This window comes from Myotis brandtii, unplaced genomic scaffold, assembly GCF_000412655.1.
Source record: "Myotis brandtii unplaced genomic scaffold, ASM41265v1 scaffold208, whole genome shotgun sequence".
In the NCBI taxonomy this organism is placed as follows: Eukaryota; Metazoa; Chordata; class Mammalia; order Chiroptera; family Vespertilionidae; genus Myotis; species Myotis brandtii.
The window spans coordinates 3,291,928-3,305,293 of NW_005357764.1; the positions used below are offsets into that span (position 1 = coordinate 3,291,928).

General features: G+C 37.2%; 1 protein-coding gene across 1 annotated transcript in view; it reads left to right on the forward strand.

Annotated features, from left to right (window-relative positions):
* Window positions 1–2: 2 nt before the first annotated feature.
* The window catches only part of CHSY3 (chondroitin sulfate synthase 3), a gene marked incomplete at its 5' end in the record, with an annotated part of 235,405 nt that continues 222,041 nt past the window's right edge, over window positions 3–13,366 (forward strand). The window contains 2 exons of the mRNA XM_005865613.2: window positions 3–207; window positions 2,379–2,662. Of these exons, the coding sequence (XP_005865675.1) occupies window positions 3–207; window positions 2,379–2,662 (489 nt within the window). The remainder of the gene's footprint in view (window positions 208–2,378; window positions 2,663–13,366) is intronic.

A 13,366-nucleotide genomic window follows, 5' to 3' on the forward strand; every position in this document is an offset into this window, starting at 1 on the left:
GCCGCGTGGAGTTCTTTTCCAGCCAGCAGCCCCCCAACGCCGGACTCGGCCTGCCCCCGCCACCCCTGCCTGTCATCGAGCTGCCTGGGGTGGACGACTCCTATCCTCCCCAGAAAAAGTCCTTCATGATGATCAAGTACATGCACGACCACTACCTGGACAAGTATGAGTGGTTCATGCGCGCCGACGACGACGTCTACATCAAAGGTGACCTCCCAGCGCCGGCTGCCCCGCCTGCCCACCTCCTTTCTTTGCATCCAACCCCGACCCCTGCCCAGCGCCTCTGCTCTGCCAGCACGTGGCCTGGGCTCCTGCAGCCCCCAGCCCGTCGACCCCACCCCTCGCATTCGCTTCCCATCCCTAGTCCGCTCTTCTTCCTCTCTAGCGGTTCGGGTTCTCCTCACACCTACCCGGCTTTATCCGCCTCCCTCACTCTGGCTTTTTCGTCCCCTCCCAGCGCTTAGCCCTCCTCTTCACAGTGTGGGAGAGGTGAGGACCGGGACCTTAGGGTTCAACCAAAGGCTGTTCCCACTCCGCCTGGCTCTCAAAGCCCGGGTGGTGGCCGGTTCCCAAAGCAGCCCAGAGGGGCGTGTCCTCGGTGGAGAAAGGGAAGGCTGCGGACGCGGGCGAGAGCCAGTCTGGATGGAGATCGCTGTTCCTGCTTTGTTCCCCTGCCTTGTCGTTTGACCTGGATCGAGCGCAATTCCGGAACTGGGGAGATCGAGGGAATCATCTTCCCTGTCTCGGACCCTCCTCTGTGCGTTTCCTTCCCTCTCGCAAGACCCGCCCGCCCTGGGAGTCCTTGAGCATCTCCAGCGCCCCACGCGCCTTCCAGCCGCTACCGCGCAGCACCCAGCCGTCCCCAAGGGGGGGGAGGAGGGCATAGCATCCGAGAATTTTCCAGACCCTAGGTCCTAGGAGCTCCAAGCTGTGCTAGCACACACCAGCATGGACCCTTTCCAGACCGTCTTGGCTGCTGCGATAAGCAGAGGCTGGAAGTGCCCCAGACCACGCGCAGCCACAGCCACAGCATGAGAAAACTTTGTCAGCTTTTTAAAGAGGCGCGGTCCTTCACCCCGAGTGTGGGCGGCTCTGGCCAGAGATTTCTAAACTCAGCAGAGAGAAGTTACTGCGAGCTGGAGGAAATCTCTCCAGCCCAGCCGATGGCGAGGAGGGAGAGGGGTGCCTGGGAAGGAGAAGAGTGTATGGCATGGAGGTCCCCCTGTGCGTTTCAGGTCTCCTAGCTTCTTGGACAAGGGAGGCCGCCCTTCCTCAGTTTGAGCCTCTCTACTTGTAGCCTCATTGCTCCCCCCTGGTCCAGGAGGCAGTACCTTTCTCAGGGCTCAGGGAAAAACAAGCATTTCTCTTAGTGCTTTGAAAAGATTGTCCCTTCAGAACATTGAAATGCCTTCGTCTTTCCATTTCTGTTAAGAATGAAATGCATCTTGTATTAAGAACCCAATAATAGCTGAAACTCATTGAGATGCAAGGGGCGTGGCATGGGATCAAGATAATGACCGCAAATGCTGTGATCACCAGAAATGTTAGTAAGGATGCTGATTGGGAATATAAGAAAGTGACTACTTATTCCAGTTTATTGTAGGCTAATAAATGCTTTTGAAGTGTATTAGTTGATTTTAAATAGTTTTTCCTAATGACTTAACAAACTACAAGTAAACCAATTTTATTCTTTAATTTAAATATTTATTTATTTTTCTAAAAGGGCACTTTCCAAAGTTCCAAAGGTAAATTTCAAGAAAAGTTAAGGACAAAACACTAAACTGAATCAATTGCCAGAAAAAAATTATTGGATATTAATATTGTCAGTCAATGCTAAATATCAATATTTAATATTTCTGGGAATTTTATCATTACTTCAAATATGCTAAGAAACCTCTTTATTCTCCTTATCATTAATTATTTCACCTTTAAAAATCTGATGATTGTTTCCCCCTGGCTGGGTAGCTCAGTTGGTTCAAGTGTCCTCCCCATATGCTAAGGTTGCAGGCTTGATTCCCAGTCGGGGTACATAGAAGAATCAACCAATGGATGCATAAATAAGTGGAACAACAAGTCAATGTGTGTTTTTCTCTCTCTCTCTTTCTAAAAAAATCAATAAATGAAAATTTTTTAAAAATCTGATGATTGTTAGACTTATTAAAGTTTTTCAGTGACTTTGACTAGAAGATTGATTCTTTAAATTAGTTCTGAAAAAATAATAGAACATTCAGAGAGGTTTTTCTTCTTTTTTTCTTCTTTTCATTTGTTTAAGACTTTTGGGGAGTTTACACACAATATTGGAAGCTCTGTCCCTTACTTTGTACATATAAATGATTATGAAATTAGGAAAAGAATGATTGTTGCCTTTCTCTTTGTAGGTGACAAGTTAGAAGAGTTTCTTAGATCACTGAATAGCAGCAAGCCCCTCTACCTGGGCCAGACTGGCCTGGGGAATATTGAAGAACTCGGCAAGCTGGGCCTGGAGCCTGGGGAGAACTTCTGTATGGGAGGACCTGGCATGATCTTCAGCCGAGAAGTCCTCAGGAGGATGGTGCCACACATTGGTGAGTGCCTCAGAGAAATGTACACGACTCACGAAGATGTGGAAGTAGGAAGATGTGTTCGACGGTTTGGTGGGACTCAGTGTGTCTGGTCTTATGAGGTAAGACTTGAGCTGTTTTGCAAATGTTCACACATGGCAGGTACATGCCACTTCACAGCCTGGGCAATGATTCTGTGTGTTCTGTCTGTATCTTTGCATTTGCTTGAAAATGATAGCAGCAGCTGGTGATGGAAACAGCGTGATTGTGGGGCATAGCTTCCTTATTCGAGCTAGGCCTATCTGAGGTTTGCTCATCTTCAGCAGCCTAGAAATATGGTCTGAAGATGCTCTCCCCTTTTAGTTGCTCTATTGGTGTTTATATACATGGGTATCCATTTCCTGTCTCTAACAGGAGGACTAATTCTCTTGGGCTGTAGCTTTTAGCACCTGGTACTTTGTTGTTGTTTTTTTGGCTAGGTACGTCATTTCATCTGTGTTGTGTGTTTTTTCAAACAGTTAAAATCTGAAGTTTCTTTGAAGATTTTCATGTGGAAATTTAACATGTATTTTTTTCAAAGTTTAAGAAAAGTTAATTCATAATATATCAGTTATGATAGATTTATTCACAAACTTTTATTTACTTCTTAATAGAAATTCTTTATTGTTCAAAGTATTACATATGTCTCCTTTTCCCCCATTGACTTCCCCCCAGCCACTCCCACCCCCCAGCACATGCCCTCGCCTCCCTAGTGTCTGTGTCCATTGGTTATGCTTATCTGCATGCATACAAGTCCTTTGGCTGATCACATTTCCTCCCCCGCCCCCCTCACACCCTTCTCTGATGTTTGATGGTCTGTTCCATGCTTCTATGTCTTTGGATCTACTTTTGTTCATCAGTTTATGTTATTCATTATATTCCACAAGTGAGTGAGATCATGTGATATTTATCTTTCTCCAACTGGCTTATTTCACTTAGAAATAATGCTCTCCAGGTCCATCCATGCTGTTGCAAATGGTAAGAGTTCCACTGAGTAGATGTACCACCATTTTTTAATCCACTCATCTGCTGATGGGTACTTAGGCTGTTTCCAAATCTTAGCTATTGTAAATTGTGTTGCTATGAACATAGGGGTGCATATATTCTTTCTGATTGGTGTTTCTGATTTCTTGGTATATATTCCTAGAAGTGGGATTACTGGGTCAAATGGGAGTTTCATTTTTAATTTTTTGAGGACACACCGTACTGTTTTCCATAGTGGCTGCACCAGTCTGCATTCCCACCAGCAGTGTATGAGGGTTCCTCTTTCTCCACATCCTTGCCAGCACTTGTCGTTTGTTGATTTGTTGATAATAGCCATTCTGACAGGTGTGAGATGGTACCTCATTGTTGTTTTGATTTGCATCTCTTGGATGATTAGTGACTTGGAGCATGTTTTCATATGTCTCTTGGCTTTCTGAATGTCCTCTTTCGAAAAGTGTCTATTTAGGTCCTTTGCCCATTTTTTGATTGGATTGTTTATCTTCCTTTTGTTAAATTGTATGTGTTCCCTATAAATTTTTGAGATTAACTCCTTATCTGATATAACATTGGCAAATATGTTCTCCCATGCAGTGGGCTCTCTTGTTTTGTTGATGATTTCTTTTGCTGTGCACAAAATTTTAAAGTAAATGAATTATCTAGACAAACAGAAGTAGTTCTGTTTTTAGAAGATGTTAAGTAATTGCTTGATACTTTGATTGGTTCCCTAGAGGTTATTTATATCTGTCCTTATTTTGTTTTCTGAACAGCAACTATTACTAAAATAACCTGAGCTGTGAACTGTTGTTTAATTGCAGTGATTTGTTTTGTAAAATACTCTGAGGTTTTTTTCCTTCAGAAATTGGTTTTTAAGTTAAATACAATTTTTACAAAAGATAGTTTTCCTGAAAGATAACCTTAGTAAAAATTGATTTAACACAAATAGTGTATTGAGGTTTTCACTATAATTTGGCTTTCAAGTATTTGGAGTTTAATATATTTTAACTACCCAGTGCATACCTTTGTAAATGATAACTCATTTACTTTTCAGATTTTCATGTCTCTTAGTATAGAACAAATATTTTATGAAAATATATGTATTACCTGTGAAGTCATTATACCTCAAGATTACACAGTCTCATTCATTTTTCTTTTAGAAGTTTAATCCCACTTTTGTAAAATTTGCTTTTTTTCCCTGTTTTGTGGTATTTACACTGTGGAGAAATAGTTCTTATATTTATTGCAGAAAGTAAAATTTATTTGATAAGTAGTTATTTGGAATATGTACTATGCAAACCTAAAATTATTACATTCTTCATTTGTTTTGCTAAGAAAAAAAGTTTTTTTCTTTTATAAAACTGTCTTACAACTAACTTTTAGAATAAAATTTATGCAAGCACATTATAGTTTAAAAATAGGTAAAATATAAACTCAATGAAAAAACTGTCTTTTGTCCTGGAATATAAAACTAACTAAAAGGCAAAGAAAAAGATGCTCAACATAGAAAACACATAGTGGATTTTGTTGACTTGTGGATATTATTTTGCAGACTCACTCTGAATGGATCAGTAAAAGAAATCATTCATATTTAAAAATGAAGATGGAAAATTATTGTTTTATTTGATACTTTGTTGTCTTAACATCACATATAAAGTTTTAACAAACCTTTTTGCAGGGACTTTGAACATGTTTTCATGCAGTGATTTGTTTTATAAAATACTCTGAGGTTTTGATTGTGTCTCTCCCTTCTGGTTTTCATTGATTCTGTTATGAAGGTACAACCCTTACATAGCAGTCTACCCATTCATGTTTCAAGAGAGTAAAATATGCTCAAGTGACCTACCTCTATGCTCAAGAATTTATTTAATGATTTATTTATAACATGGGCATTTGTTTTGGTTAAAGTGAAAGGGAGTTATCATAGATGTGTGTCCTCTCTGTTAGAATAGTGGAAACTGAGATCTTTTCATTAACTGATATAAAGGAAGAGACAAACAAAAGGGATTCCAACTCTTACAGAATGTAACTTTATGATTGCCATATTTTTTATTAACTTTTCACAATACATTTTGAATTTTAGTCTGATACTTGTCAATCACTAAGTTCAGAATCTGTATGAAAAAAGTCACTTTTACATTTTTTCCTAGCAATAGAAAATATTATTTTCTGAAGGAATACTGTTTCAGAATGTTGACTTTAAGTTTTGCTAAGCAATTATATAGAATTTATTTTGTTTTGTAATTTCACTACTTAAAGGAGAAACTTAAACAATATTTATTTTAGAGGAGGCATTGATTTAATCTTTATATGAAGTCTCAATGTCTTCTTTAAAAGAATAATGGAAAATTTCATTACCAAGGAGTATTATATTTATGAAACACCTGAGTAGGTCAGTTGGGGCACAGCCACATTAAGGCTTTCCTGTTTGGATTTCAGGTTAGTTGAAATGATGCCCATCTTTTCTAGTGTTCATATTCTATGGAAAAACTGATCTATTCCATTACGGGTTGGCATCCTGAGTAAAGGTGAGATTTCACATCTGGTAATAGAATAAGTTATGAACTTGATCAGTAATTTTGTTTCCATATTTCTTTTAAAAGAACTATCTGTGACAGAACTTGCTTAAAATTTTGAATTTCTTTTATCTATATCTTCCATGGATTTCAGGATTTTGTGACTTTTCTTCTGAATAAAAGTTCTTGCAGAGGTAACAGCATTGTTATGGACACATGTTCAAGATTTTTGAATTTGAATAGATGAAACATTCATGATGGAATTATATCTTTTAAAAGATGATGAACAGACTTTCAGATCTTACAGGAAAGAATTGGACAAAAATATTAAAATACATAGATCATGTAGCTTTTCTTGAATATAAATTATATATTTTATAAACATAGGAATCTTCTAGTATTCTTCTTTACTGTTCAGTTGAAGTCTGCTTTATCTGTGTTGTATATACAATTAAGCTCAATATTGAGAGAGAGAGAGAGAGAGACTCAGAGAAGAAAATATAAACTTGAATTTGGGTTGGAGTCATCATTCTACTACTTACTAGTTTCATTGTCTTTTGTAAGTTACTTCTCTGAGCCTTGGTTTAATTGAACTGAAAGTGGAAATTATAACAGCGTTTACCTCATTGATTTTGGAGATTAAGTGAAATGGTAAAATAAATTATCGCATGTGAAACCCTTAATATAGTGTCTGGCACATAGTAAATTGTCAGATGTTAGCTATTATTACTACAATGCTGAATAGATCATATACTTACTATGTTATATATAACATGGATTAGTTGTTCATCTATAGCAAAAGAGTTAGACAATACTTTTTTTTTAGTTAAAAATTCAAGTTTAGGGTTTTTTGGCAAAAAGAAAAAGAAACCAGTATGTTTCAATATTTTAGAAGTACGAGGAATCCATTATTAGAAAACATGGAAGAGTGTTTAAAACATGCATTACAAATATTTGCTTCAGCCTTTGAACATCATATTTAATAACTGATCTTAAGACGATAGAGTGGAAGCCTGGCTGGTGTGGCTCAGGTGGTTGGAGTGTTGTTCCATACATCGAAATGTCGCCAGCACAACTGTCTGGGCAAAAGCCCAGCTTGCCGGTTTGGTCCCCGATCCAGGTGCGTGCAGGGGCAGTCCATGGATGTTTCTCTCTCTCTCTCCCCTTCCTCTTTCTCTAAAATCAATAAGAACATATTTTTAAAAAAGAGGACGGTGTGGAAAATATTATTTAATAAGCAATTACTTAATATACATAATTAAAGAATATCAAACAGATCAGACTCTACAATAAAAAATTATTACTGTGTAGATTTCTAGATTAGTTTCTGGAACAATAGCCCGTTTTCTGAGTTTCTCTAGAATTTTCTGAAGAAAAAGAAGTCAGTAGAATCCCATTCTGCAGTCAACTCACAGTAACTTGTCTCTCAAGGCGGCTGGAACCGCCCCTCGAAGTTCCTCGGTTTTCTCAGGAAATGATGTATAGCTTTAGCTCTCACAATAAGGCCCTGGTGGTCCGGGAAAATTTGTCTTTCCTGTTAGCCTCTTGCTCTGTTTCCTTCTCCATCAACTCCAACCACTTCTTTTCCCTTTGCCTTTAATGATAAAAAAATAAAATAAATCATAAATACCTGTTGATATGCACTGCTTTTCATCAGGTTCTCAGTAAATTAATGTGCTCACGGCAGGCCAACCCTGACATTCCAAGAGCTCCCAGGATGGCACCCAGATCACACTTAGGGCTCAGGAATGGCTTGACCTCTTCCGAATAAGGAGGCCTTTGGCTGCTGATCAGCCTCAGACCCACTGGTTCTTTGTGAGCCTGAAGCCATTGGAGTCAGAATTGAGATTCTCCCTTCCTACTGTAATTTGACAGTCTGTTCCATGCTTCTCTGCCTCTGGAAGGTTGGGGAGTGTTGAGGGTAGGGGGCGCAGGGGGAGGTAAGAGACCAACCGAAGGACTTGTATGCATGCATATAAGCATAACCAATGGACACAAGACACTGAGAGGGTGGGGTGAGGGCATGTGCCGGAGGAGGAGACATATGTACTACTATCTGTAATACTTTAAACAATAAAATAAAAAAATAAAAAAAAAGAATTGAGATTCTCCCTTCCCTACCTGGAGGTGGAAACACCTAGTTTTCAAGGACATGTGACAGATGTTAATACCAACAGATGCAATGGATTGCGGTTATACTCATTTATACCTCAAGATGTATCCGTAAAAATTACTAACTGTTTGTGAAAAATTATTCTATTCTATTCAGTCTGTGAGTGTTAGAATTCATTGGCATCCACTGCTGGTTAAGTTCACATTTTGGTTGAGCTCAATCTTGGCTACTGTTTTTCTAGTTATCTGAGCTGCAATCTGGCAGCTTGGGAGGCTGCATATGGCTCTTAAACGTTGTTTGGCAGGGACATGAGTGGTTTAGGGTTTTTGTTTTTGTGTTTTGATGACTTTAGCAGTCTTTAGTCCCCTTCATGTCCTATTGTTGTCCACAATATTCTCTTCCCAGGTTTATTTTAACTCTTTGTATGTTGAATTTTCCTTGTGCCTTTATTTTAAGTGGTTCAGGTAGGCATAAGAATCTTGATATTTTGAACCAGATAATCCACATGTTGCAAATTTCATTAAAATATTCTCTAGAAAATGAAGTGATTTTTTCCAGTGGGAATGAGATGTGTATTTTAAATAATTTAGGGAAGGAATAATTTTTTCAAACTTGACTGTTAGAATCAGTATGTCATACAATATAGTTATATGTACTTTCTTTTTATTAGTATCTTTTTACTAATAACTAGAAAGTCCCCACTGCTAAAAAATTATTTATATAACTCCATTTTCAGCTGGTGTCTTAGCAGAATTGGAAATTCTGTTTTGTTGTTGTTTTGTTTTAGTAGGATCTGTTCTATTCAAGCATTAAAATAATTTTAATTTTAAGGATTCGTTTCCCTATTAGGGAGTTTTGCATTTCATCTATCTAAGAGTCATATTTAGAATAGTTTGAATTTATCTTTTTAATGTTTACAGTTAAATGGAGCCACAGAATATATATCTTTATTTCACCTAATTAAATGTTGTTTCAAAGAAAACTTAGCTTTATGTTCACAAGAAAATATTTCTCTATGGGTTGAAGAAACCATTTCTTATGACTAAATAGTTTTTTATTAGATTTCTTAAAGATTTAAATTCAGATTGTCTTATGCCTAATCTTGGCCCCCTAAAGGCTATAAACACCCTAGAAAATTCCATTATTTCACAAAAGGATATGTTCGGGAAGTGTTTCCCTGGGCTTGTAATACCAGAGATTTGCACCATAAAAATTTTAACTACATATAAGTTCTTCATAACATTAAGGTTAAATATGCATGCCATTCTAATAGGGCTATTGCATATCCTGTGGCTTCTTCCTATTATGGGCTTTCATCTTATGTAATGCTGATTTTATTGTATCATGAACATGGTATATGCCCAAGAGGCATATTAATATCTGTGGGAAAGTATAGCTTTGGAATTTTTATCTAAAATTTAGTCTTTCAAAAAATCTTTTCTTGGTTCTGATTTAGTTTTTAACTTTACTAAAGGCAGTAAGCTTCTCACACCTACTTTCCCACCCCCATTCAACTTGTCAGATGAAATCATCATGCATTGATTTTATGAAATTTCTTTTCTGCCACACTGTTTCCTTCATTGTACAAAATAAAATTATATTTCGAGTTGAAGAAGAAGCACTGTATGGTTTTTCCATATTTTGTAGTCTTAGTTAGTTCATTTTCATTGTTCACCAATGCCTTATCCCCTAGATCGTGACAATATATGCTTTCCAAGATGATTTCCAACAGTTGTGAAACACGTTAAGTTTGGACAATGATTTTATGCAATTTGAAATAAGCTCCACGATAATACCATAAATATTCATATTAGTTTAAAAACCTTGGATAGTCTTTCTCTTTAGTTGAGCATCAGGATTCTAATTTTCTGAAAAAAAACCCAAATCAATTTTCTACTTCCACTTTCTTTGTCTTGGTCTCCAAAAAGCTGTTTTTTTAAAAAAGATTTTTTAAAAACTGGTTTTTAGAGAGAGAGGAAGGGAGAGGGAAAGAGAAAGAGAAACATCGATGTGAGAGTGTAACGTTGATTGACTGTCTGCTGCAAGTCCCCCACCCCAGGTTATAGAGCCCACAACCGGGTATGTGCCATGACCTGGAATTGACCCAGCAATCCCTCACTCAGTGCATGACACAACACCCAACCAACTGAGTCACACCGCCACACCGGTCAGGGCCAAAAAGCTGTTTTGAGAAACATTTATTTCAGTAAGTCTCTTTTCTACGTAGTGAATTAGTGCTCAACGTACAAAGAAATCTATACTATCATTTAACTATACTACATTTTACTTTGATTACAGCATGTCATTTCCTTTGCACAAAGATATAACTTTCAATGAGGTATTTGAGCTAAACATAAACTTCATGGAAATAAAAAAAATTAGTGTCTTAAATCATTATTTGAAAAATTAGTGTCTTAAGTCATTATTTGATTTTTTGGTTATTAAAAAAAACCTAAGTAATCTAATATTGAGGGGTTGCAGTTTCTCAGAATTCTAATGATCTCTTCATTTACTCTCTATTAATCAATACTCTAGTGAAGGCTTCACCAACTATAAATCAGTTTGAGTCATGACATAACACTTAATGTTACCCTTTCTCGCAAAGGTGTTGAATATTTATAGTATAATAAGTATGTTACAAATTTCTAAATTAACTGAATCAAAATAATTTTTGAAAAAATTCAGCAGGTACTGTTTGGAACTAATGAATGAATGAAGTAATGTCTTAATTTTTTGAGACTGTGAAATCTTTACTTACCATTTATAATTTTGAAAGTCATGTCCCTCATTCTTCACAGTCAGTGATATCTGAACTTTTCATTATCCCTTTCAGTTTCATTTATTTTTATTGTAGAATTGTTTACTCATAGAATACTAGTACCTCAAAAAGAGATGTTTAAAGAAATATACATATTAATAAAAATAACGTGCAATAAAATAAAATTAAAATGTAACGAAATAAGAGGAAAACAGAAAAATAAGAAAAAAAATTGTAAAAGACATGTTGGGCATCTGTTTTCCTGACATGAAGGAGACCCCTAGCTCACCATGATACTGAAATCTGAGAGAAATTTTTGCTATAGAGTAGATGGCTTTGAGGATTCCCATCCTTAGCAGCACTTCGGTGTAAGTGGTATAGCATGGCTCTCTTGGGTGTTTCTTATATATCCCCTCAATGTAGGCCTGGTATGTAACACAGAAGGGCAGTTGTACAAGAGGAATTCTACTTGGAGACAATGCAGTTACCGTCCTTGCTCGTTTTATTTTAAAATTTAGAGTACTCTTCCGAGAGCCCTTCAGGGGTGTTCTCACTCAAATGTTGTATATTAGGTTGGTCAACGGGAAGGTTGAGTTATGCCTATTTTCTGGTGAGAACCCAGAGTGCAGCTGTGGTGTCATTGGCTAAGGGGAGGTCAGGGTTGTGCTTTCCTAATCAAGAGGAAGGCAGAGGCACCAGCTACAAATGGAGGAATCAGACCAGATAAAGGGACAGATGGCCACCCCACCTGAGGAGCAGTCAGGCCCAAGAGACTGCCTAATGACTTGGCCTTGAGTTAGCAATGTGGTCGCCTGGCTATTGAGCTGATTATTAGAAATGTTTGTTTTCATAAACTTAATAATTATATGAGTATCCTGTAAAGTCTGTGAATAATGATATATTTATTAACTTTATTATATATATTTAATTTGAAGGTAAAATTTGCATGCATAAGTTAAAATATTGAAAGACCAACATTTTGATGAAAAATAATATATTTTAGTCATCTAATGTTCTCTTGTACAGAATTAAATTTTCTATGAAATAAGGACATGTAACATACATGATAAATATCTTGAAGTACGAAAAACAGTGTTAAAAAATTAAAAATAGTGTACCTTAGAATTCAGTCATCTTACATCTTCTGATTTCATTTGCTCAAATATATTTACCCAGCAATTTCTATGCGCAGTGCAGGCACACCAGTTCCTTGTCCTCATGGAGCTCACAGGGAGGAGGAGTCAGGCTTCGAATCAATCTCTTGCCTTCAGGTCTGGGTAGAGAACTGGATTTCTTGTCTTCATCATCTTTAACTCCTTTTCATTCTAAGTCATGAAAACTCCAGTTGGGTCCAGGAGTGTTACCTGTCTCGGACCTAAAGTCAAATGATTCTTATTTCACTTTTCTTAAATGAGCATCTTCCTCTTTGTTTGTATTACTGTCTTCTGAAGAGGAGAAAAATAAAGACATGCTTAGAAACCCAATTGCATATTAATATATTTTGTGCCTGTTATATAGCACAGAGCACTAGGATTTTGTTTTTTAATTAAGTCTGGAGCTAGACAACTACCTGGCTTCAGATCCCAGCTGTCATTCACTAATTGTATGGCCTTACGTAAGTTATTTTTCTCTGTGCCTTAGTTTTGTCTCTATCAAATGGATATATTAACAGTACTTTACAGAAATTTTGTGAAGATTAAACAAGTCATGTATACAGCAGCATTCAGAATAATATGTGGCAGTGTTAAGCATTATGCAACTGTTAGCTATTTTTGCAGAATGGCATAAAATTGTGCCAACTCTCCAGAGCCATTGTGAGGAATAAAAAGGTCAATGTATTAGAAGCTCTTAAAATAATGCTTGACACATAATAACTCCAGTATATCTGTTAACTGTTGTTAATATATTCCAGTTAACGATGTTCATATTCCCTTTTTCCCTTCACAGGAGAAAAATAACGTTGATTGGAAAGAGTCAATTGCAATTGCTTTTTGAAAGATAGGCTTTGCTATGGGGGGAAGGTGCTGACTTATGGTTCTTTACCCTGACTCACAGTGGAATCCCCCGGGGAACTTAGAACAATTCTGATGCTGAAGCCCATCCCTGACCTATTAGGCCAGAATCTCTTACAGGTGAGGCATATAGCATGGCATGCATAAAACTTCCCACATTAGTGATTCTAATGTGGCTCTAGGATCTAGACTACTGTATACATTCTTTTATTAATTTCTGTTTTCAAATATCCAATCTATTCTTTATTCCTTAAAATTTACTTTTTGTTTTACTTTCCTTTTGGGAAAATCACAGTAAAGTAATAAACACTTCTGCAGTTCTTTCTACATCTGTTCCAAAGAGCTAGTCACTGGGTTAAAGACAGTCCTATCTTATAAAAGGCTAATATGCAAATTGACTGAATGGCGGA